General features: G+C 39.9%; 1 protein-coding gene across 8 annotated transcripts in view; it reads right to left on the bottom strand.

The window, feature by feature from the left end:
- tpd52l2b (tpd52 like 2b) overlaps positions 1-21,944 on the bottom strand; it is a 61,526-nt gene that overhangs the window by 21,213 nt on the left and 18,369 nt on the right. For 5 of the 8 annotated variants that reach the window (XM_086005474.1, XM_086005469.1, XM_086005473.1 and 2 more), the window contains one exon: positions 7,078-7,179. In XM_086005474.1, the coding sequence (XP_085861600.1) occupies positions 7,078-7,179 (102 nt within the window). Of the gene's footprint in view, positions 1-581; positions 609-7,077; positions 7,180-21,944 lie in introns of all 8 variants that reach the window. The other 3 variants (XM_086005470.1, XM_086005467.1, XM_086005468.1) reach the window with 1 other exon arrangement.

Genomic DNA, 21,944 nt, shown 5'->3' with positions numbered 1-21,944 from the left:
TGACAAAAGGATTCGATAGGGTAGATACAGAGAAACTATTTCCTCTGCTGGGTGAATCCAGAACAAGTGGGCACAATCTTAACATTAGAGCTAGGACATTGAAGAGTGAAATCAAGAAGCATTTTTTCCACACAAGGGGTAGTGGAAATCTGGAATTCTCCCCAAAAGATGCTGGGTCAATTGAAATTTTCAAGACTGAGATCAACAGATTTTTGTTAGTTAAAAGTATCAAGGGATATAAATCAAAGATGGGTAAATGGAGTTGAGGTACAGGTCAGCCATGACCTGACTGAATGACAGAACAGGCTCGAGGGCCTGACTGGCCTATTCCTGTTCCTATGTTCTGGTGTCAGGTCAGGTTCTGAATCAAATTCAGTCTGAATTTACACTAACTGCAACATCTGTGCAAAACAAAACCACTTCATATCAAAGTTAGTTATTGTGTGAATGCACCCTTAAACTTGAGCTCTTGATTTGCTAAATTAACTCAAGGTGAAGAAAATGTTCACCAGTTTATGAATACAAAATGCCCACGTCAGACTTGAGTCTATGCCCTATAACAGGCTACACATTTATCTTACCTAAAGGACTGAGAAAAAGGGTGAGACCTGAAATAAGCCAATAACAAAAAGGAAAAGATAGGTCAGCCAGAACAGACAGAATTCAGGCCAATAATATCACTAACTTGCACTACAGAGAACACCAAAAGCAGCATATCCCTCGCATGGTGATTAATGTTCATTTAGTGTTATTTCAGGATGAAGAAATATCAGAACTACACATTTGAATCTGTCAAAAAGCTTCTGGCTGCCATACTGAAAACCCCCAAGAGGGATTTAGGTGAAAACATCTCAGGCTGCAACAGTTCCAATTATTAAGACAGTTTTTTTTCCAGTTGACTTATGGGGCTTAAAAAAAAAACCTGCGACAGAACAATCACTCAAAAATACAAATATATTCACTAAATTAGTTCCAGTTTGCTGTAAAAATATAGACACTGTATAAACTGGCATTAGAAGCAATACCATATTAAGCTCTGAAATGTGGACACTTAAATCAATGGTAGAATTAAATTGACCTTATTTGAGTGAGTGCATAATTCAGTGATTATATGCATATTTCTGAAGCACTGTCCAGTCAAAGCCAAATAGAGTTTTTAGTAGCAACTTCAAGACAGAATTTTTTTTGTCAAAAGAACACTCAATCTGGCAGCCAAACATACTAAGAATTTGACAGCCACTTCCAAGTATTAAAACACCTTGCATACTCCTTATAATTCCCACTAAATAAAAGTTGAAAGTTTGTGTGATATTAACAGAGTACACAATGGGCAAGTATGGAATAACATGCTTATTGCGAGCCTAGAGGTAAAAATATTGAGAATTTGTTACATTCAGTTAAATGTTTTTTCTGATTCATTATGTTACATTATATAACATAACCAATAAACATTGTTCAGCTATCTATCATACTTAAGAATGTCACATATTCCCACCATTTCTATTGAACATTATCCTACATTAGACTCGGAAAGTAACAGATTGAACAGCAAAGAGGGGAAGGAATTCCTGAAATGGGTACAGGAGAACTTTCTTGATCAGTATGTTTCCAGCCCAACGAGGAAGGAAGCAGTGCTGGATGTAGCTCTGGGAATGAAGTGGGGCATGTTTCAGTGGGGCAGCATTTGGGAAACAGTGATTTGTCGATGGGTTTAGAGCAGAGTAGTTATGGAAAAAGACAAGGAAAAATCAAATGTGAAAATACTCAACTGGAGGAGGAGAGCTAATATCAGCAAGTTGAAAATGGATCTGGCCCAGGTGGATTAGAATCAATGATTGGCAGGAAATGGTTTGGGTACAGACTAGATACATTCTCACAAGGGGGAAAGGAAGGGCATCCAAAACTAGGAGCTCCCAGGATGACTAAGTTATAGAGATATAAAATGAAACAGAAAAGAGTTTATGATAAATATCAGGTTTATCATTCAGTAGAGAACCAAACTAAATACAGAGTACAGAGGAGAACTGAAATAGGAAACGAATCAGGCAAAGAGTGTGTATGAGAATAGATTAGTGGGCAACATAAAAGGGAACCCAAAAGTCTTTTATAAATAGTAAAAGGGTAGTCAAAGGATGGTGGGGCCGATTAGGGACAAAAACAGAGTTGATCTTATGGAAGCAGAGGGCATGGCGGAGGTACTAAATGAGTATTTTGCATCAGTCTTCACTAAAGAAAAAGATGCTGCCAATGTCACAGTAAAGTAGGAGGTAGCAGAGAAATTGGATAGGATAAAAATAGATAAAGAGGAGGTTGGCAGTGCTCAAAGTAGAAGTCACCTAGTCCAGATAGGATGCATCCTAGGTTGCTGAGGGAAGTAATGAGTGGAAATTGTGGAGGCTGTGGTCACAATCGTCCAATCCTCCTTAGATATGGAAGTGGTGCCAGAGGACTGGACGATTGAAAATGTTACATCTGTTCTAAAAAGGGGACAGGGATAAACCTGGCAACTACAGGCCAGTTAGCCCAATGTTTTTTGTGGGGGAACTTTGAGAGACAATAATCCTGGGCAAAATTAATTGGCACTTGGAAAAATATGGGTTAATAAATGAAAGCCAGCACTGATTTGTTAATGGCAAATCATATTTGACTAATTTAATTGAGTTCTTTAATGAAGTACTGGAGAGGGTTGATGAGGGCAGTGCGGTTGATGTGTACAGGAAACTTTGTGCTGTCCGGCACCGATGGGACCGAGCTGTTGCCGTCCCATCAAAACTGCTGGACAAACCAGCGCTAATGTTGAAACATACGGAGATTTTGAGCTCCGTATCTGGCAACAAACCCTAGCAACAGCTTCTAAACAGTCGGCCGTACCTTGCAAGCGTCTCTGTAACTTAGCAACAGCTTCAGCGAGACCTTGCAGAGCCTGACTGGTGAAAAAAAAGCAACGAAAAGAAAAAAAACCCTAACGAAATGGCTCCTGATTTTTGCCGGTGGCTCAAGCATTCCGGACAGTTAACCTCCGGATAAACCAAAGTTTCCTGTATATGGACTTTCAAAAGGCATTTGATAAAGTACCACATAATAGACTAGTTAGCAAAATTGAAGCCCATGGGATTAAGGGGCAGGGGCTGCATGGATACTAAATTAAGTGACAGAAGACAGAGAGTAGCGGTGAATGGTTGTTTTTCATACTGGAGGGAAGTTTGCAGTGGCTTTCCCCAGGGGTCAATGTGATGACCTTGGTGATCCTTGGCTTTATAAATAGAGGCATAGAGTTAAGCAAGAAAGTTATGCTAAAGCTATATAAAACACTGGTTAGGCCCAGCTGGAGTACTGCGGCCAATTCTGGGCACCACACTTTAGGAAGGATGTCAAGGCCTTCAAGAGGGTGCAGAGGAGATGTACTAGAATGGTACCAGGAATGAAAGACCAGTTACGTGGTGAGACAAGAGAAACTGGGGTTGTTCTCCTTGGAGCAGAAAAGGTTGAGAGATTTGATCAAGGTATTCAAATTCATGAAGGATTTTGATATGGAGTAAATAAGGAGAAACTGTTTCCAGTGGCAGAGGGGTCGGTAACCAGAGGACACAGATTTAAAGTAATTGGAAAATGAACCAGAGGCGATATGAAGGGAAAAAAATTTACACAGCAAGTTATGATAATCTGGAATGCACTGCCTGAAAGGGTGGTGGAAGCAGACTCAGTAATAACTTTCTAAAGGGAACTGTATAAATACTTGAAGGGAAAAGCTGGCAGGGCTATGGGGAAACCGTTTCCTCGCTTCCAAAGTACATCATTGGCTGTAAAGCGCTTTGAGACGTCCGGAGGTTGTGAAATACGCTATATTAATGCAAGTCTTTCTTTCTACTACCTAGATTGTCATTGTGTTTTAGTTGTGCAAAAACTATCATTCCATGTTTCAATAATGAGCAGCATTGAATTCTTATCGCTTAATAGCTCGCTAGAAGCTATACCTCAGTTTTCTGTTTTAAAGCAATTCATTGTTATTTCTACCACCCTTAGATTTCAGAATTTAAAGCTGCTTTTGATTTGGCTTTAGTCAGGAGCGAGTGCCACCAACTCCCAATATTTGAGTTTGACCCAATCAGCAGTAACCCCAAGTAAACGTGCCAATGGCTGGGAAGATCAGTCTCTCCCCAACCCCCCCCCACTCAAAACAGACCCAATCTAACCCTGCTATGTGCAAACTTCAGCTAGACGTACAGAATAATGACTATTGACAATTTGCTATTACATACCAAACAGATTTACTTAACATCTAGTCTATAAATATCCCCATCTTATCTGAACTACATTTGTTAGTGGATAACCGAACTAACCTTCATACCCAAGTTTAACAAATCACAGCAACCAATTATTTCTTAACGTCCAAGCAGCTTTTCAAATGGTTTCCTCCCCCACAACTACTTAAGTGTATTTTAATGTAGAATGTCCGGCAGTACAGAGTTTACATTCTAGCTCTTCAACAATAGGCCTTATTCTGCAAAGTTTCAAGTTGATTCTGCTTTATAGCCTTCCAATAATTTTCAGTGATACATTACAGCTCTGAGAGGAATATATTCCTAAATCTTACTCTTTATAGTATTATACATACAACCAGGTTATTCTTTAAAATGAATGTCATGTTTTATCTGGGAAAATGCTCAACACTAGTGCAGAATTGTATATATTTTGATGTGCATGAAATGGAATAAATTTTTAACCACAAAAATAAATGTTAGGAGGATCAGAGCATCCGGAATACACAAAGCAAAATACATGCAGCTACACATTTCAAACTAATTTCAGAATCAATCCAAATGCGACTTTTCTTTAACATGCAAAACAGCACACTAATAATCATGCAGGGTAGCTGAGAAAACCACAGCACTATAGGCTCTATTCACATGAGTGGAACTTTTCTTAAAAAGTTTTTTTTTTTTTAAATCTGTACCTGAAACGATTCAGAGACAAGATTCATAATCAAATTAACTTTCTTTAAAAAAAAGAGCATTTCAGCATTCATACAGCTTCAGAGTTATTTTGGTTGGGGCGTGGTAGTGGGGGGGAGGGAAGAGAATAGTAAAAACTTGCTTAAAAAATTATTTTTTTATTAATAAAAGTGGTAGGCAATCCCTGGAGTGCCAACAGGAGGACGACAAAATGCTGTGTCAAAGAGCTGTAGAACATAATTTTGTATCCAGCACCCTCCACACATTAGCTCTTACTCTCAACTGTGCCAACAATGAGAAGATGCTTAATGGTATGGCAGTTGCTTCACCACTGGGGGAAAAAACAGGGAACAAGGAGCAAAGTAAACAAAATTAATATAAAAATACATCAATCTTTATTAAAGGAAGGAAAAAGAAGCCATAATTGGCTATTCATTAAATTTACTTCTTACTAATACTGTACCAACTTTTGCATGGTCACTGTATTAACAGGTTGCCTAAAGACTGCTGTATGCATCTTGTGGTGATGTAACAAGTACCTAGTTATGTGGACAGGTTGTATATTCAGTTCATACAATGTAAAAGGATAGTCTCTGAAGTGATCTTGGTCAAATTCAGCTCATTATGATCCTCTGAATAGTTACAATCAAACCAAATAACCGTATCTTTAATCTTAAGTGTCTGATGTGAACAGAGACTAAATTTGTACTTACCTACCAATATTGAGTTTACACTTCACCACAAAAATATTCTGTACCTTAGTCCAGTAGTTTAGTTTCATACAAATAAAGCCAGTTACTGTATAGTAGACTACTTTCTTGTTTAGCTAGTTAATAGCAAAATGAGGTTGATGTTAGAGAGAGTGAGAAATGTGGGGAACTTGCACACAAAACAATGCAAAACTATGAGCTAGACACATGCTACACTTAGCAGCCCTAATCATTAAACGATTTCTAAAGCAGAAAAATAGTATTTTGAAATACAAGATGCAAAAATCAGTCTCATTAATCCACCTAGCATTGTCAACTATGAATAGAAACAATAAAAGGTTTATCTTAACCCTGGCCCGCCACCAGCGAGACAAATTATTTCAGTGCAGTCACTCCCCATGGCTGCTGACAAATTATCTTGAGCATTTTGTATCTTTGTAATGTCTGTTCTGAAAAGATGTTGAAGTTTGACCCAATGGTATGATCAGAAGGAACTTTAAGATTCAATTCCTTGATTAAAACTGTCTTTCCACCAAGTCCACAGGGAACCAAATTTTACTCACATTGGCTCAAGTTCCAGAATGGACAGTGGGACGATGGAATGTGAACAACAGGCAAGACTGTTCTTAAATAGTAAAAAGTAAGAAATAGCATAAAGCGTTAAAAGGAAGAATCAATGTAAAGAGAATATGGAAGGTGAGAGAGCAAAGAAAAAGACTCCCACAAAAACCTTTTATTCTTAGTTTGTTTTAAGTCTCTAATTTATTAGTATTAAATTATTTTTTGCAATAACACAGCTACTCTCAATATCTTTAACATACTTAGCAAAACAGAGAATTTTTTAGCCCGACAGTGTATAAGCTGCTATTTTTAAAATTTAATTTAATGGGGATTGGAGCTGCCAGTAATCAGAGCGCTAATACTTTGCATTGCCTCTCCCATTTAGGGCATCAGACTTGCAAGTTTTCATTAGATAAACAGACCAAGAGGCGGTAGACTACTACAAATACTGATGTTTGTGCAGCTCCATGATTTGATCAGTTGATACATTCAATGAGCCAAGATGGATTTTCAATTTTTCTACAAGGTGGATTTCACCAGGCTTCACCTAGTTCAAATTCTTGGTAGTTTTAGTTTATGGATTGGAGATAAGACACCAGCAGAACACAAGTTTGCAATTAGAGATGATTCAAGTTTCACTACTAGTGCGTTGGCAGATTTAAAATAGAGGAGCACAATTAAAAGCACTATTCGTACTTTCACTGTAAAAGACTTGACAATACATTTTGAAACCACTGTGTTGTTAGTTAAAAAAGTACACAGGTTCTTGACTTTATGCAGTTCAAAATATTTGACAACTTTATGCCTGTATAGCAAATGACACAATTGCAACAGTCTCTCAAGAGCAAACTTACTTGATTTCTCCCAGCGTCCTACTAAGAACTGAGCCAACACTGGAAATGGCACTGGAGGTCTTAGATCCAGCAGTAGAAAGTGTTGCTTGAGTCTTCTTGTACCTGTATTTAAAAAAAACAACAGCTTGTTTGGATATTATGCATAAATAAAAACTCAAATTTACTTTAAAAAAATCAAGTAAAGCTGTTTATTATAGTGGAATATAAAGAGAATACAAAGTGGGATCCTACAACACAGCATCTCAATCTGGTAGTAGCTGGTGAAAGAAAGGGTTAAAAACCTCCACAGTTTGGCCAGGAAGTTGTCTGTAGGTGGAACCTGTAGGGAAAAAGATCAAATGTAGAGAACACAAGACAATTAAAGAAGAATAAAGATTACTATACAAATAGGAGAGGATCTGCCGAACAGATTGGAGATAAGGAAGCAAATTAAATCATTGATGCATCAAGTCTGGAGAAAACAAAAATAGAACAAAATGCCAGAAGGAAGAGGGCATAAATATGGATGGCTGCGGATTACATTAGTGAACTATTGAACAGTTCACATGGCACCAAACCACAGGTGTTTGTCAATCATCAAAACCGTCAAGATGAAATTAGCATTCTCTCTTACCTCTTTGCTCCACCTTTAGTTACTTGTTCTGCTTTCTTGGCTCCAAGTTCCTTTGCATCCACAATAACAGAACCAGCTACCTTGCTCCTATGCCTCTATTACACCATAACCAGCTGTTGAGGTACAAGGATTCCCCTAGACAAATGACTGTCCTTTGCTCTGAAATGCACCTATTGACAAACCACGAGTGTGAACCCTTGACCTACACACACCGCCACTAACATTGGTAGAAATGAAGTATATAAATGAATAAACCTAGCCCTTCTGTAAGGAGACTTTATTCCCCTTTTGTTTTTTTTCTTTTTTTTAAAAAGATTGTACTCATGGTGAGCGATGGAAGGGTTGGGTCTATAATCCTTATTTCAAAACATTCATCAGCATCAAGCACTCCCAGATCAAGTTTAGCACATCACAATGTAAAGTAATGCTTCATCTCTTCTGCCCCAACATATCTCACCATTTGCTAGAATGGCCATCCCACGGTCTCTCTGACTGAGAGATTGCCAATTAGTACAGATTAGGGGAAGTTTTGCACTGAAGCCATGTGCCCACCAGGAACCAGGCTGAAGTCCAACCTCATTTCACATACTACCTTACAGCCAGCAGACAGAGGAGACTTGCACTCTACCAGTCTAGGCTGGATTTCAACCAAGGTCCCCGAGGTAAAAGGCTACGAAAGCACCCATTCAGCAAGGGATAATCTTACAAATTTGAAAAAAAAAGTTTGAATAAGTAGGGTAAAATACTGGCAAATAAAAATAAAGGGAAAACATTAATGCAAATTTCAAAACAGCCAAAGGTTGTAAGCAAAACAACAGACCAGATTTAATACATCTCTCCATTTAATCCAGTGTCCCAATTCAATATCTGAATTTGAAGTTTAAGTTTTTTTCTGCATTTGTGCTGCGGTCTGAGGCTGGCTGGCTGCAGTAAGAGATTCAAGCTCAGCAATGTATGTTTACGCTGCCTGGTTGTAATGCCAATTCTTCTCAGCGAGTGCTTTACACTGGTTTGTGGAATCTTTCCATATGCAAAGCAGCTGTTGTATTGCCTACCTAACAGTCATTGCATTTCAAAAGTAGTTCATTGTAGGTGAAGTGACTTGAGACTTCTCTGAAGACATGACAAGGTGTAATATTTGGTTTCAAAGTTCAAGTGACGCTCAAAAGCTAGAGTATAAATGAACAGTTCTCAGGAAGGAGGTTGGCAATGCAACATAATGCACCACTCTACAGCATAGATATCAGGGATTCAAATTTAGCAATAGATAACATTCAAATTTGGTTTCCAACAGATGGCAAGTTGCCAATCGTAGGCAATGGTTACATGCAGCAAGTTGGATCAAAGTACTTTTCCAATTGGAAAAAGACAACAACAAAAATGCTCCTTCCCCTACCAACTGGCTAGTAAGGCGCCTTGGGACATTTTACTAGTTAAGGGTGCTATATAAATTTAAGCTGTTGTTGTTATAAAGTCACATATGACATCCTTTGTGACTGTGGCAAAGTTAAACTATCCCTCCTCCTCCTTCTTGACGTACCTGCAACCTTTGATACGGTTGACCACTCCTTCCCTCTCCACCGTCGTCCAGCTGGGTGGGTCTGCACTTGCCTGGTTCCATTCTTATCTATCTAATTGTAGCCAGAGAATCACCTGCAATGGCTTCTTTCTGCTCCCGCATAATTACCTCTGGTGTCCCCCAAGGATCTATCCTTGGCACCCTCCTATTTCTCATCTACATGCTGCCCCTTGGCGACATCATCCGAACAGTTTTCACATGTACGCCGACGACACCCAGCTCTACCTCTCTACCTCCTCTCGACCCCTCCACGGTCTCTAAATTGTCAGCCTGCTTGTCCAATGAGCAGAAATTTTCTCCAATTAAGTATTGGGAAGACCGAAGCCATTGTTTTCGGTCCCCACCACAATCTCCGTTCCCTAGCCACTGACTCCATCCCTATCATCTGTCTGAGGCTGAACCACACTGTTCGTAACCTTGGTGTCATATTTGACCCTGAAATGAGCTTCCAACCACATATCCGCAGCATAACTAAGACCGCCTATTTCCACCTCCGTAACATCGCCCGAGTCCACCCTTGCCTCAGCTCATCCGCTGTTGAAACCCTCATCCATGCCTCTAGACTTGACTATTCTAATGCACTCCTGGCTAGCCTCCCACATTCTACCCTACGTAAACTTGAGCTGCCCATGTTCTAACTCGCACCAAGTCCAGTTCACCCATCATCCCTGTGCTCGCTGACCTACACTGGCTCCCGGTTAAGCAAGGCCTCGATTTCAAAATTCTCATCCTTGTTTTCAAATCCCTCCATGGCCTCGCTCCTCCCCATCTCTGTAATCCCCCCCACCACGATATTTGCGCTCTTCTAATCCTGCCCTCGAGCATCCCGGACTATAAATCGCTCAACCATTGGTGGCAGTGCCTTCTGCTGCCTAGGCCCTAAGCTCTGGGATTCCCTGCCTCAACCTCTCCTCCTCTACATCTTTGACCTCCTTTAAGATGCTCCTTAAAACCTACCTTTTGGTTATCTGCCCTAATTTCTCCTTATATGGTTCGGTGTCATATTTTTTGTCTTATAATACTCCTGTGAAGCACCTTGGGATGTTTTACTACGTTAAAGGCACTATATAAATACAAGTTGTTGTTATATAGCAACATTAGTAAGGGCCAAGAAATATTATGCAGTTCCCTGGCAAGCCTCTTACCTGGAGTCTAGGGTGCACATCCCATCAGGCTATAAAATAGCAAAAAGTGCTTTTTTTTAAAAAAAAACACAATTTTGGTAGCATTAAGCAGCAAGTTCCATTTTCATAAATTACAAAGTACAATTTAGTTTAATAAAAATACTAGTCTCAAATTGCTGGTTATTTTCCCAATATGACAATTGTATTACATAAAGTATTTTTATTGTTCCCTATGTATGCAGACAGTACAGTGTAAAGCTAATACTATTTTGAATGAGTTGGGAAAAATCCGGTTTGTGGGAGGGGGGGGAAAGAATAGGAAAGAACAGATTTGCAACCAATGCCTGAAGGGAAAGCGAGACTGTGCTGGCAGTTCCACAATGTAATCTGCAGATGTGATCTGGGACCAATGAAAAATAGCCCCCAGGCACTACCAAATAGAAACAGAATATGCAACAAATATCCATGCAACTACTACATATAAGCAACTTCTAATTACAATAAATATTGCTATAGTATAACATTACAAAGAATTTTAACGGTCATGAGTTCTGTTAACACAAAACTGCAAAGATGCTGCAGAGAGTCACCAGTTTGGGGCTAAAAGTACAAAATAAAGTGCCCATAACTAGAAAGCTTTATAGACAGCGCCAAAAGTATGTACAGCATACACCTATTTTGTAAAAGTCTTGCCTATGGCATACACCTTTTGTAGCCATTAACCTTACTTCCTGTGTCACAGTTTTATGATGGAGAACTCGTAGATCACACCAGGAAAACTGTACGTCAACTTTTACAGTCACGGTTTGATGATGAACTGAATCAAGTCAACTAAAATTCTCATATACCAATTTTTTCCTCTAACTGAAATTTCTAATGCTCAAAATAAGGTTTTAAATAAATTAGAAAACTCAAAAAATTACAGATTTCACATTAACATGATTAAATTTATCAACTGAATTGTGTGTATGTTTGTTAATACCTTGGTTAATTTTTGACTTGAAGACTTCAGCGTTTCCAAAAGCCTGGGCTTGTATTTGATATTTTTGCCCAGTATAATGCCTCTGTAAACTGAAGGCAGGTCCTGTAGTCCGAGCAGGTGGGTTAATTTCCCAAGACACATCAGTGACATTTAAGCGAGCCAAATGAAGGAATATTTCTCTCTCAATCTTTAACACATTCTATTTGTTCATCTTTAAAAATCAGCTGAGAAAAATTAACAGCTTTATTTCAAGTAACATTTATACATTTTTATTAAAAACAAAGGCGGTGTCTTTATGGAACAGCAATATTGATAAAAGACACAATCACAGCAGCAGAAAGAAAGGACACCAGTAAGGCAGTGGGAACAGTATGGGTAGAGCTACGGAACAGTAAAAAGGTGCAAGACACTGATGGGAATTGTCTACAGATCCCATGACAGTAGAGATGTAGTGGGGGATGGGGGATGTATAAATACAGAGATCAGGGAAGTATGTAACAGAAACAATTAGGTTATAATGGCAGATTTGAATTGTCACATAGACTGGGAGAAGCAGATTAGCTCAAGTAGTAAAGGCAATTAATTTCTGGAATGTATTCGGGACAGTTATCTGTAACAATACATTTTAGAACCGACAAGGGATAAGACCATACTAGATTTAGTGATAAGTAACAAACCAGAATTAGTTAAGAATCTGACTGCAAGGAAACAGCTTGTGAATAGTGACCATAATATGATTGAATTTGATATTAGGTTTGAGGAGAAGGGTCACAAACCAAAATTTTAAATTTAAGTAAGGCAAACTTTGAAAGGATGAGAAATAAATTGATCACAGTAAATTGGGCTGAGTTGTTAATGGGTAAACCTAGAGAAACAGTGGGAAGTATTCAAAGAAGTATTTGGTACAATATAAAACCAGTCAAAAAGGTAAAAGCTCCACTTGTGCAGTTAAGAAACCATGGTCAACAAAGTAAGACAGTATTAAGCTAAAAGAAAAGGCTTACATAAATATAAAACAAAAATGGAAACCCAGCAGACTGCGAGAGTTATAAAAAAAAGGATACAAAGAAAGTAATTAGAGATGCAAAAAGGGAGCACAAACAAAAACTTGCAACATATATCAAAGCTAACAATAAAAAAGTTTTTATAAATATATTGAGAGAGTGTGGCAAGGGTGAATGTGGGCCCTTAAAGGCAGATGCAGGTGATACTATAATGGATAATAAGGAAATGGCAGACTTGTTAAACGGAAAGAGTAAGGGAGAGAGATTAATTGGATAGCTCTACCAAAAAGCCGGCATAGGCACAATGTCTGAATGGCCTCCTTCTGTGCTGTATACTTTGGGCTGGATTTTACTTACAAGGCGAGTTGGGGCAGGACTGCTGCCTTCCGGGTTCTAGTCCCGCCCCCAGCGAAGTCTGATGAACTGACGCTATTTTGCCCAGATTGGCCTAGTTAAGCCCGCCAATTAAGGGAAAGCCGGTGTCAGATGATGTCAGTTGATGACGCTTCATCTGCCGGTTTTCTTAAAAGGCATATGCACCACACTTGTTTGACAGGTGATTTGATAGTGTTTGACAGCATTGAGGTGCTGTCAAATACCGACAATCACTGTCCAAAGGTGAGCCCTTGCACCCAGGCTCTCCAATTACTCTCTCCTTAGGATAAATCAGATGGCAGCTGCAGCTGAGATTGCAGAAACCATCTGTCACTTCTCCCGATGAGATGAGGCTACACAAACACTTCACAGCTCATCACCTGCAGAAACATCTAAACACATTAAACATTACTTTCATAACATTTCCTTACCTGATACTAACCATTGTTACTTTGCATCCTTCACACCAATTTGGCAGTCATCCAAACACCAACATAACAGACCCACAGCATGCCTCACTTATCCTGGCAGGGTTCCCAGACATCGGGGAGCCCGCAGCAGAAGACTCAAATGGGAAAAAGACTCTTAACTGCCCGTTAACTACCTGTTAACGGGCAGTTAAGTAGCTATAATCCTCTTCCTGCCGCTAGGAGTCAGGTCCCTGTGCAAATCGGGTACCCGACTCCCGGGAAGATCGGTTGGAGGCGGGTTCGAGACCCGCTCCCATTTTTTAAACATTTCCCTGCAGTCCCGCCACCAAGGGGCTGGTAAAATCCAGCCCTTTGTGACTGTGTTCACAGCAGAGAAAGAGGACAAAATATCAGCGGTACAAGGGAAACTAAAAATAAATCAAAGGGAGGAACTTAGTGGATTTAATATAAGAAAATAATGGGACTTAAAGTAAATAAATCTCCAGGAACTGATGGTTTCCATCCTAGGGTATTAAAAGAAACAGGTGAAGAAATTGCTTGTGAGTTAGCCATAATTTTCTAAAGCTCGCTAGATTAGCGAATTGCACCTTTGGATTGAAAAATTGCAAATGTCACTCCATTATTTAAGAAATGAGGAAGGGAGATACCAGGAAACTACAGACCCGTCAATTTAACAACACTTGTGGGGAATTTATTGGAATACATCATCATGGACAGAGTGACTGAGCATTTAAACAAGTATGAGCTGATCAAAGAGTTAGCACGGATTTGTGAAGGGTAGGTCATGCCTGACTAATCTAGTTGAATTTTTTGAGGAGGTCACTAGCAAAGAAGACAGGCGAGTGTTTATGGATGTTGTCTATATGGACTTCCAGAAGGCATTTGATAAGCTTCTGCACAAGAGATTATTAGCAAAAAATGAGAGCACATGGAATTAGAGACAACAGTGGACATGGGTTGGGAGGTAAGAAACAGAGAATAAGGATAAAGGGAATGTAGTCCGATTGGCAAAATGTGATCAGTTGTGTTCCCTGGGGATTTGTAGTGGGGCCTCAGCTTTTCACTATATATCAATGATTTTGACTAAGGGAGAGAGTTGTATATCCAAGTTGGCAGATGACACTAAATGAGGTACAACAGTAAATTGTGTAAATGGGAGCAGGAAGTTAGAAAGGAACACAGATTAAGCGAGTGGACAAAACTATGACAAATGGAGTTCAATGTGGGAAAGTATGAGGTAATCCAGTTTGGATCCAAGAAAAACAAATTTGAATATTTTCTAAATGGCGAGAGACTAGAAACAGTGGAAGAGCAAAGAAATGTGTGTGTCCAGGTACACAAATCACTCAGGCACAAAAGGTGATCAAAAAGCCGAATGGAATGTTGGCCTTTATCTCAAGGTGCCTGGAATACAAAGAGGAGGACGTTATGCTTCAGTCGTACAAAGCCTTGGTCAGAACCCAACTGCATTCAGTTTTGGGCACCGCACCTCAGGAAGGATATACAGGAAACTTTGGTTTATCCGGAGGTTATATGTCCGGAATACTCAATCTAACGGCAAAAATCAGGAGCCGTTTTCTATATATTTTTTTCAGTTCTCGTTGCTTTTTTCCCCCCCCCAGTCAAGCACTGCAAGGTCTGTAGCTGTAACAACAGCTTCAGCTACAGGCGCTTGCAGCTGCAGCCAACTGTTTTGAAGCTGTTGCTAAGCAACAGGGTTTGTTGATTCACACGGAGCTTCTCAGTTCTGTATGTTTAAACATTAACTCTGCTATGTCCGGCACTTTTGATGTTACGGCACCAGCTCGGTCCCGTCAGTGCCGGATATCAGAAAGTTTCCTGTATTGGCATTGGAATGGAAACAGTGCAGATTCACCAGAATGATACCAGAGCTTAAAGGGCTAAATTATGAGGACAGGTTGCATATACCGTACTTGGCTTATAGTTCCTTGAGTTCAGATGGTTGAGGGGTGATCTAATTGAGATATTCAAAATGATAAACAGTTTCAAGAGTAGATACAAAGAAACTATTTCCTCTGGCAGAGGAATCCAGAACAAGGAGGCACAATCTTAAAATTAGAGCTAGTCCATTCAAGAGTGCAATTAGGAACACTTTTTCCACACAAAGGCTAGTGGAAATCTGGAATTGGGGCCCTCCACTTGTGTTGTCAGGTCATTCTCGATGCTAATAGAAACTAGATATCTATCAGCAAGCCTAAACCTTTGCCCGTATATAAATAAAATAAAGAGCACTCATTTATGGTTTTTTACAGAATATTGGACAGATTTTTGGAATTCAACTTGCAGTTAAAAATCCAAAAATTACCATTTAATAAAAAATTTAATTTGACTTCTTCGGCCATCGCAAATCAGTGGCCCGGATGTTTCAGTCTATATGACACAAACACCCCTAATTGTTATAAAACAGCATTTCCTACAACCCACCATGAGTAATGCCATGGGAGATCAGCCAATGTGTTATCTTTGAGTATATTCAAGGCTGAGATAGATTGATTTTTGGACTCTAGGGGAATCAAGGGATATGGAGATCAGGCAGGAAAGTGGAGTTGAGGTCAATAATCAGCCATGATCTTATTGAATGGCAGAGCAGGCTCGAGGGGCCGTATGGCCTACTTCTGCTCTTATTTCTTATGTACATACACTACATAGATAATATGTATATATATGCAATTTAAGATCACAGTTTCTTTAAACTACAAACTCAGATCCTTTGTTCTGCACTGCCATCTCTGACTTTTGTGAAGCCCTTCCAAATTTGCAACTCAGGAGGATGTCACAAGTTCTCCTGCTACAGAAGTAGCTTAAGCTGCTCCAAGTAATTAATTTTTATTACCTACTCTTGAAGAATAACTTTCAAAACCAATTTCACACATGAAACACAAACCAACAGTTTAGTTGATAACCGACTGACTGGTAGTACATATTTTGTACTGTTAAATAGGAGTGGGGTCGTGGAGGAATTTGGTTTCAGGTAACCTAAATGTTTCACGAGAAGTTTACTCTAAATTGCACTATGTGCCAGCGCAGAGTTGATGGGCTGAATGGCCTCCTTCTGTGCTGTATTATTCTATGATACATTTAATCCAAATAAAAAAGAACAGAAATAAAAATCTAAAACAAACAGAAAATGCTGGAAGTACACAGTAGGTTAGTTAGCATTCACTTGGGTTATTGATTTGCTATTGTTTTATGAGCCATTGGAAACAAATAGCTGCCTAGAGATGCTTTATACAGGTGACTTAACATCTATAAGCATCGATATAGTGAAGCCAAAATTGCATGTATGGTGTGGCAGCAAACAAAATGAAGTATCTTTGGCTATGTGAGATTGATTGGCAGAAAATCCAGTTGCGTCTATAGGATTGTCTGGTCCAAATGCCAATTCAAATGGAGTTCACTAACCCTACAAACGCAAAGTGAAGCTAATAATCGTGCAATTTTCTATATGGTGCGTACATGAATTTGTGAACAACTAAATTAAGATCTCAATTCAGGACAAATGAAGGCATTTTGGGACTTGAATATTTCCTGAACTACTTCTGTGTGAATCTTCCATTAAGGAAGATGGGGCCATTAGATGACGGACAGAATCCACCACTGTTTTGTTTATTGTGGCTAAGTGCAGAATAACTTTAATGCATTTGAGGGGAAGCTAGATAAGCACGAGGGAGAAAGGAATACAGGAAACTCTCTAAAAAAAAAAAAAAAATTTAAAAAAACCAGAAATCTGTGTTAACCGGCAAAATTCAGGAGTAGGTTCAGGTAAGTTTTACTTCATATTAGTGGCAGTTCCTGGATCTGTGGCTGTGTAACTGGGGTTCGTGCACTTGTTGCTAAGCAACAGGGAAGCCTGGATTTGTTGCTGTGTACGGAGCGCTCGTACCTTTTAACTATACCTCTCTGTAATCCGGACTTTTTGATAAACCGGCACCGTTGGTGCCGGATAAAAAAAAAGTTTCCTGTAGAAGGATATGCTGCTAGGGTTTGATGAAGAGGGGTGGGAGAAGGCTCGTGTGGAGCACAAACACCGGTATAGACCAGTTGGGCCAAATGGCCCATTTCTGTGCTGTAATCGCGATGAATAAAATCACACCATGCTCCAATAGACTGAGTCTGATAGAGGACTTTGTTCACAATCCCTCTATTTTTAACAATAAATCAGACTATTGGTTATCTATTCAGAGGCAATGTGATTTGGCATGTACTGGGGCCTGAAAATGATCCAAAGCCAGTCTTACTGCCTTCAATTCCAGGTGGTTGATGTGCTAGCTGGACTGCTTCGATAACCAGTTGCTTTTTGCCCATATCCTCCGAAAGTGGGCTCCAAATCCTGCCAAAGATGCATCCATCACCAATGTCAGCTACAAAGCAGGCTGTTGAAAGGGTATCTCTTGCAACACATTGCTCACTTGTGTTCACTATGCAATACTTAAAGCTGAAGCTTTAACAACTAAGAAATGGTGACCTACTGGTTATGGGTGGGGAGGAGTAAAAGAGGGGGAAAAATCAAATAACTGAGCAGGTTTAGCTGAAGCAATCTCAAACAAGCAGTAGGAACTATGAAGCTATCACCATCAAGTTAAGAATTTAGATAATTTCTAATTGGAATACCATTCCACAGAGGGGAAGTCTTTAATGCAGCATGAATCACCCTGCACACAGAAAAACGCCCTTGTGGAGAAGTTGGAATAACGCCACTAAAAGCATTATTTTGGGTTTCGGTGGTAGCTGAACTTCTAATTGACTGGAAAGCTTGAGCATCTGCTGAATTGAGGTCTTCTTCCCAAGTTTTCTCGTGCAGCCAATGAGCGACATATCCTTGCACTGATATACGTGACTGCACTACATCCCAAAATATGTAGTGATCACAGACAAACACTTCACGAAAACCCTGGCTGCCAAGTAAAGGCCAAGGGAAATAGCTTGGATTGATAATTTTGCTCCTGGAAATGGAACCAGAGAAACTGGCGAGACACACTTCGATTCCAATACAAAAGTAGGCACTAAATCAATAGCAATCAGTCAGTACCCTGAAGAAAATGCTCGAAATAATCTGAAAATGCATCACCACTGAAGATTTCCAATTTGCAGAAGTGCCTTAATCCTTGGTTTTGGATTCAGTCCTCTGTATTTGGGGGGGACCACAAAGTACATGGAAAGAGACATGCGTTCCCTCCCAACAACGATAACTGGTCAACCTCAGCTACCAACATGAAAGGACAATGTCGAATTACCTCTCAAAACCTTGGGAGTTTGTCCAAAATTAAGTAGGCAACCCTTTCGAATTATTCCTGAGATTCATAAATTTGTAGCGACTTTCTCCCAAATTACAGCAAATTCCTGCAAGTGATCTCCTACCTGGGCCAGTGGTGGATAATGTAGTGTGTTATTGTTGTACAAAGGGATCGCTCAGAGCAACAGGAGAGTCCACGACAAAAGTACCTCCTCAAGGATTCTGTCTTGGTACAGTGGACTGATTAGATGTATGGGGCTTGGAAACCCCATTTGGTGCCATGAAACATGGCTACTACGAAAGCATTCAAGGTATGAATGGATTTATTGCAGAACCCTGCCGTGCCTCCAGATCTCTTCATCTCTCCCGCCCTTCGCAAAAGAGAGGAAGGAATGAGTGCTTGGATTCTACTCAGGAGCTGCAGAGCACAGGTTGACTGGGACAAGGAGAAATAAGATGACGACCCCAATGCACAGTGCTCTGAAGGAGGTAAATTAACAATGTCCCCCAGATTCACCTTCTAATGAGGGATCACCAAAACCAGAAAGGCATTCCCAGTGAATATGGTGCAGAAGCAGGTGTAGACATTTTATCCCTACCTGTAGATCCACTTGTAACATGCAGAATATATGTCTGCATACAAGACTGAGCAGCTAACAGACTAATTTTTGCATGTCGGGATGGAAGAGTATACTTTTTAATGTAGAAAATGCCCCAATGCATCTTGGGGGATGAATGAGGGGGAGGAGGAGGAAGATGGGTTAAAAACAATGGCATTGGTCTTCCAGGACATCAGTTGGAGGAAATTTTGACTCATTGTGACGAGTAGGGAGATTAAAATCCACAAAACTGAAAAATTCACCATTACACAAAACAGCATGATATACATTGCACTATAATTTGTGTGGATGATTTCTCCAACTAGTTGTGGGAGTTCACAAATTCCAAAGACTAAGATGAACTCAACTGGAAACACTAGAAAAATCAAGAATGTTTCCAGTTTGTACTCCTTATACTCCCATTAATCAAAAGATTGCCAGGCCCCTTTCAATTTTGTTCACCTAAAAAGAGACTTTAACAGCCGCATACATCACGATAAGGAATTTTCAACAATGATCCAGCTGTTTGCTTCTCTTATCCATGGCCTACTTTTTGGAAAATTGTTTAACTATTTGCATTTACAACTTGCCATAAATAAAGGACTGATGGACTATTTGATGTTGTAACAGCCAGGTGCTGTCAGAAACTGTAAAAAAAAAAAATTGCATTACATAGGCGCCACTGGCCCTTGGCGTGCAACTCCCACTCAGCTAGCAGCACCAGTGAAAATAAACCCAATGATTCTAAAAGCCTAGCAACAGCAGAGAAAGCCATTTCTACAGCTCCTAAGTCAAGCTACTAAATGCACCGAATTAGATTTGACACCTCCGTGGCCTGACATCATAACATGAAGTGTCATGACATCAGCACGTAGGCACACTCGTTGCGCACAGTACAGCAGATGCAATTATTTTATGATATTTGGTCTCTTGCAGTCATCCTGGACTTAGTAGATTTTATATCTAGCCCTTTTATAGTACGGGCCTCAGGAGACCAATTTATGTGCACCACTCATAACAGAGTGGGATAACTGGCAACATTCCCACCTCAGAGTCAGAAGGTTATGGGTTTGAGCCCCACTCCAGACAAACCTGGCAATGAAGACGAGGCTCCAAATACTGGACTGACATCCAGCATGGTACTCGCATCCGATCAGAGTGGAGACCAGCTCCAATGGCATGTGTAAGCACACAAGAGCATCACACTGAAACAACTTTACCGCAACATTAAATATAAAAAGCCTCGAAGACCAGATATCTCAAAATACCAGGAGCTTGTAAAGTATAAAGACCGTAATGTTTTGCACTGGAATGTCAGCAGGGAACAGCATTTCCCCACCCTAATTCAGACTCCAACCTCCCTGCTTCTACATTTAAGAGTAGGTCAACTAATCCAGCATAATCGAATTCCCCGCCAAACCAAGTTCCCCAATTCTCCCTGTCCTGCGGAGTTCTCTTTGTTTAATATTAGGTGTCCATTCTAAAACTAGATACAAACATACCTTATGATGCGAGAAGGAATGCTGCAGTTCAGAGAAACTTATTTGCAACAGAAGTTGACAATTGGCCATCCAGTCCACATGTTGAAACCAACCAAAAGTATCTTATGCGTCTCTCAGAAATTTCCCAAAGTGGCTCACAAAATGAATTAAATTGTGCATTTGCTTGATGTGGGTAAATGTGGTAGCCTTTTTTTTTTTTTTATATACACACAGCAAGGTCCCCAACAGCAGATGGATGAATCACCAGTTAATCTGCTTTTGGTGGCGATGGTTGAGGGAAGAATGATGACCAGAACAACTCCCCGATCTTTTTCTAAATAGTGCCAAAGGATCCTGAATATCCACCTAAAGCACCCATAGCGACAGGGCCTCGATATACATCTTGCTTTAAGGATAGGGTCGTTCCCTCCAACAAGACAACACTTTCTCAATGCACTGAAATGTCAACCTAAACTATGTGCTCAAGTCCTGGAGTGGGACTTGAACCCACAACCTTCTGACTCAGAGGCAAAAGTGCTATCAAATGAGCTAAGTGGACAGAGGACGTAATGAGTGGTGGCACAGTGATGAATATTATTCGATCAACAATCTGGAATTACATAAAATTTCAAAAGAGATGAAGTCACTATTTTCAGTATACTGTAGTTGGGCTGAGCAAAGTTAAGCCAACTTTGACACCATGATCTAGAGGGAGATACAATTACTCTTAACACAGCCAATCTTTTAACAAACTATATGCCAACTGAAGGAAAAAGGGGTAATTAGTTGCTTTGAAATATTTAAAGGCACAACCCTCTAAGCTTTCATTTCACCCCAACTGGTGCATAAGGTGAAACCTTAAATGGTGAGGATGTCAGTCACACCACAGCAACTGCAGTTTCAGTTTGCAGTGCTTACAAGATATGCCAACCTACATAGCAACAGTGATTGCACTTCAAAAGCAATTCATTCTAAATAAAACACTTTGGGATGTCCTGAGAGAAGTAATGAGATGCTACTAAAACAATTTTTTTCTTCTTTGTATGCAGTACATCTTGACACTCAATTTGCACCACTTTTATTAAAAGCAGAGATTCAGTCCATGAGATCACTCAATTTTCAGATGTACTGCAGTTACTTTTGGTTTTGCCCAGGAGACATCATCAAGTCACAGGTCAGGTTTCAGGATTTATGAACTGATTAAGCCAGGTAGCCTCTAATTTCAAGCAATGAATCAAAAATCTTTGATGTTCCTCCCTCCCATTCCTTTTAGCTTTCCTCTTCTGAAGAGAATGGGCCAGATCTTGCTGGAGTTGGGGCATCTCGCAGCGTATGCCGTTGGTTAGACTTTTTCCTGCACCCTTCTACTCAAAATATTTTTGTGCCTTAACTTGCTGGAAATGCAAGCTGATAAGTGTCGCAAGG

The sequence above is a fragment of the Somniosus microcephalus genome, chromosome 13 (assembly GCF_052327205.1).
Source record: "Somniosus microcephalus isolate GS21.2 chromosome 13, FLI_Smic_1.0, whole genome shotgun sequence".
Taxonomy (NCBI): domain Eukaryota; kingdom Metazoa; phylum Chordata; class Chondrichthyes; order Squaliformes; family Somniosidae; genus Somniosus; species Somniosus microcephalus.
Note: the sequence above shows the minus strand (reverse complement) of the source record. Positions and strands in the feature narration are given on the sequence as shown.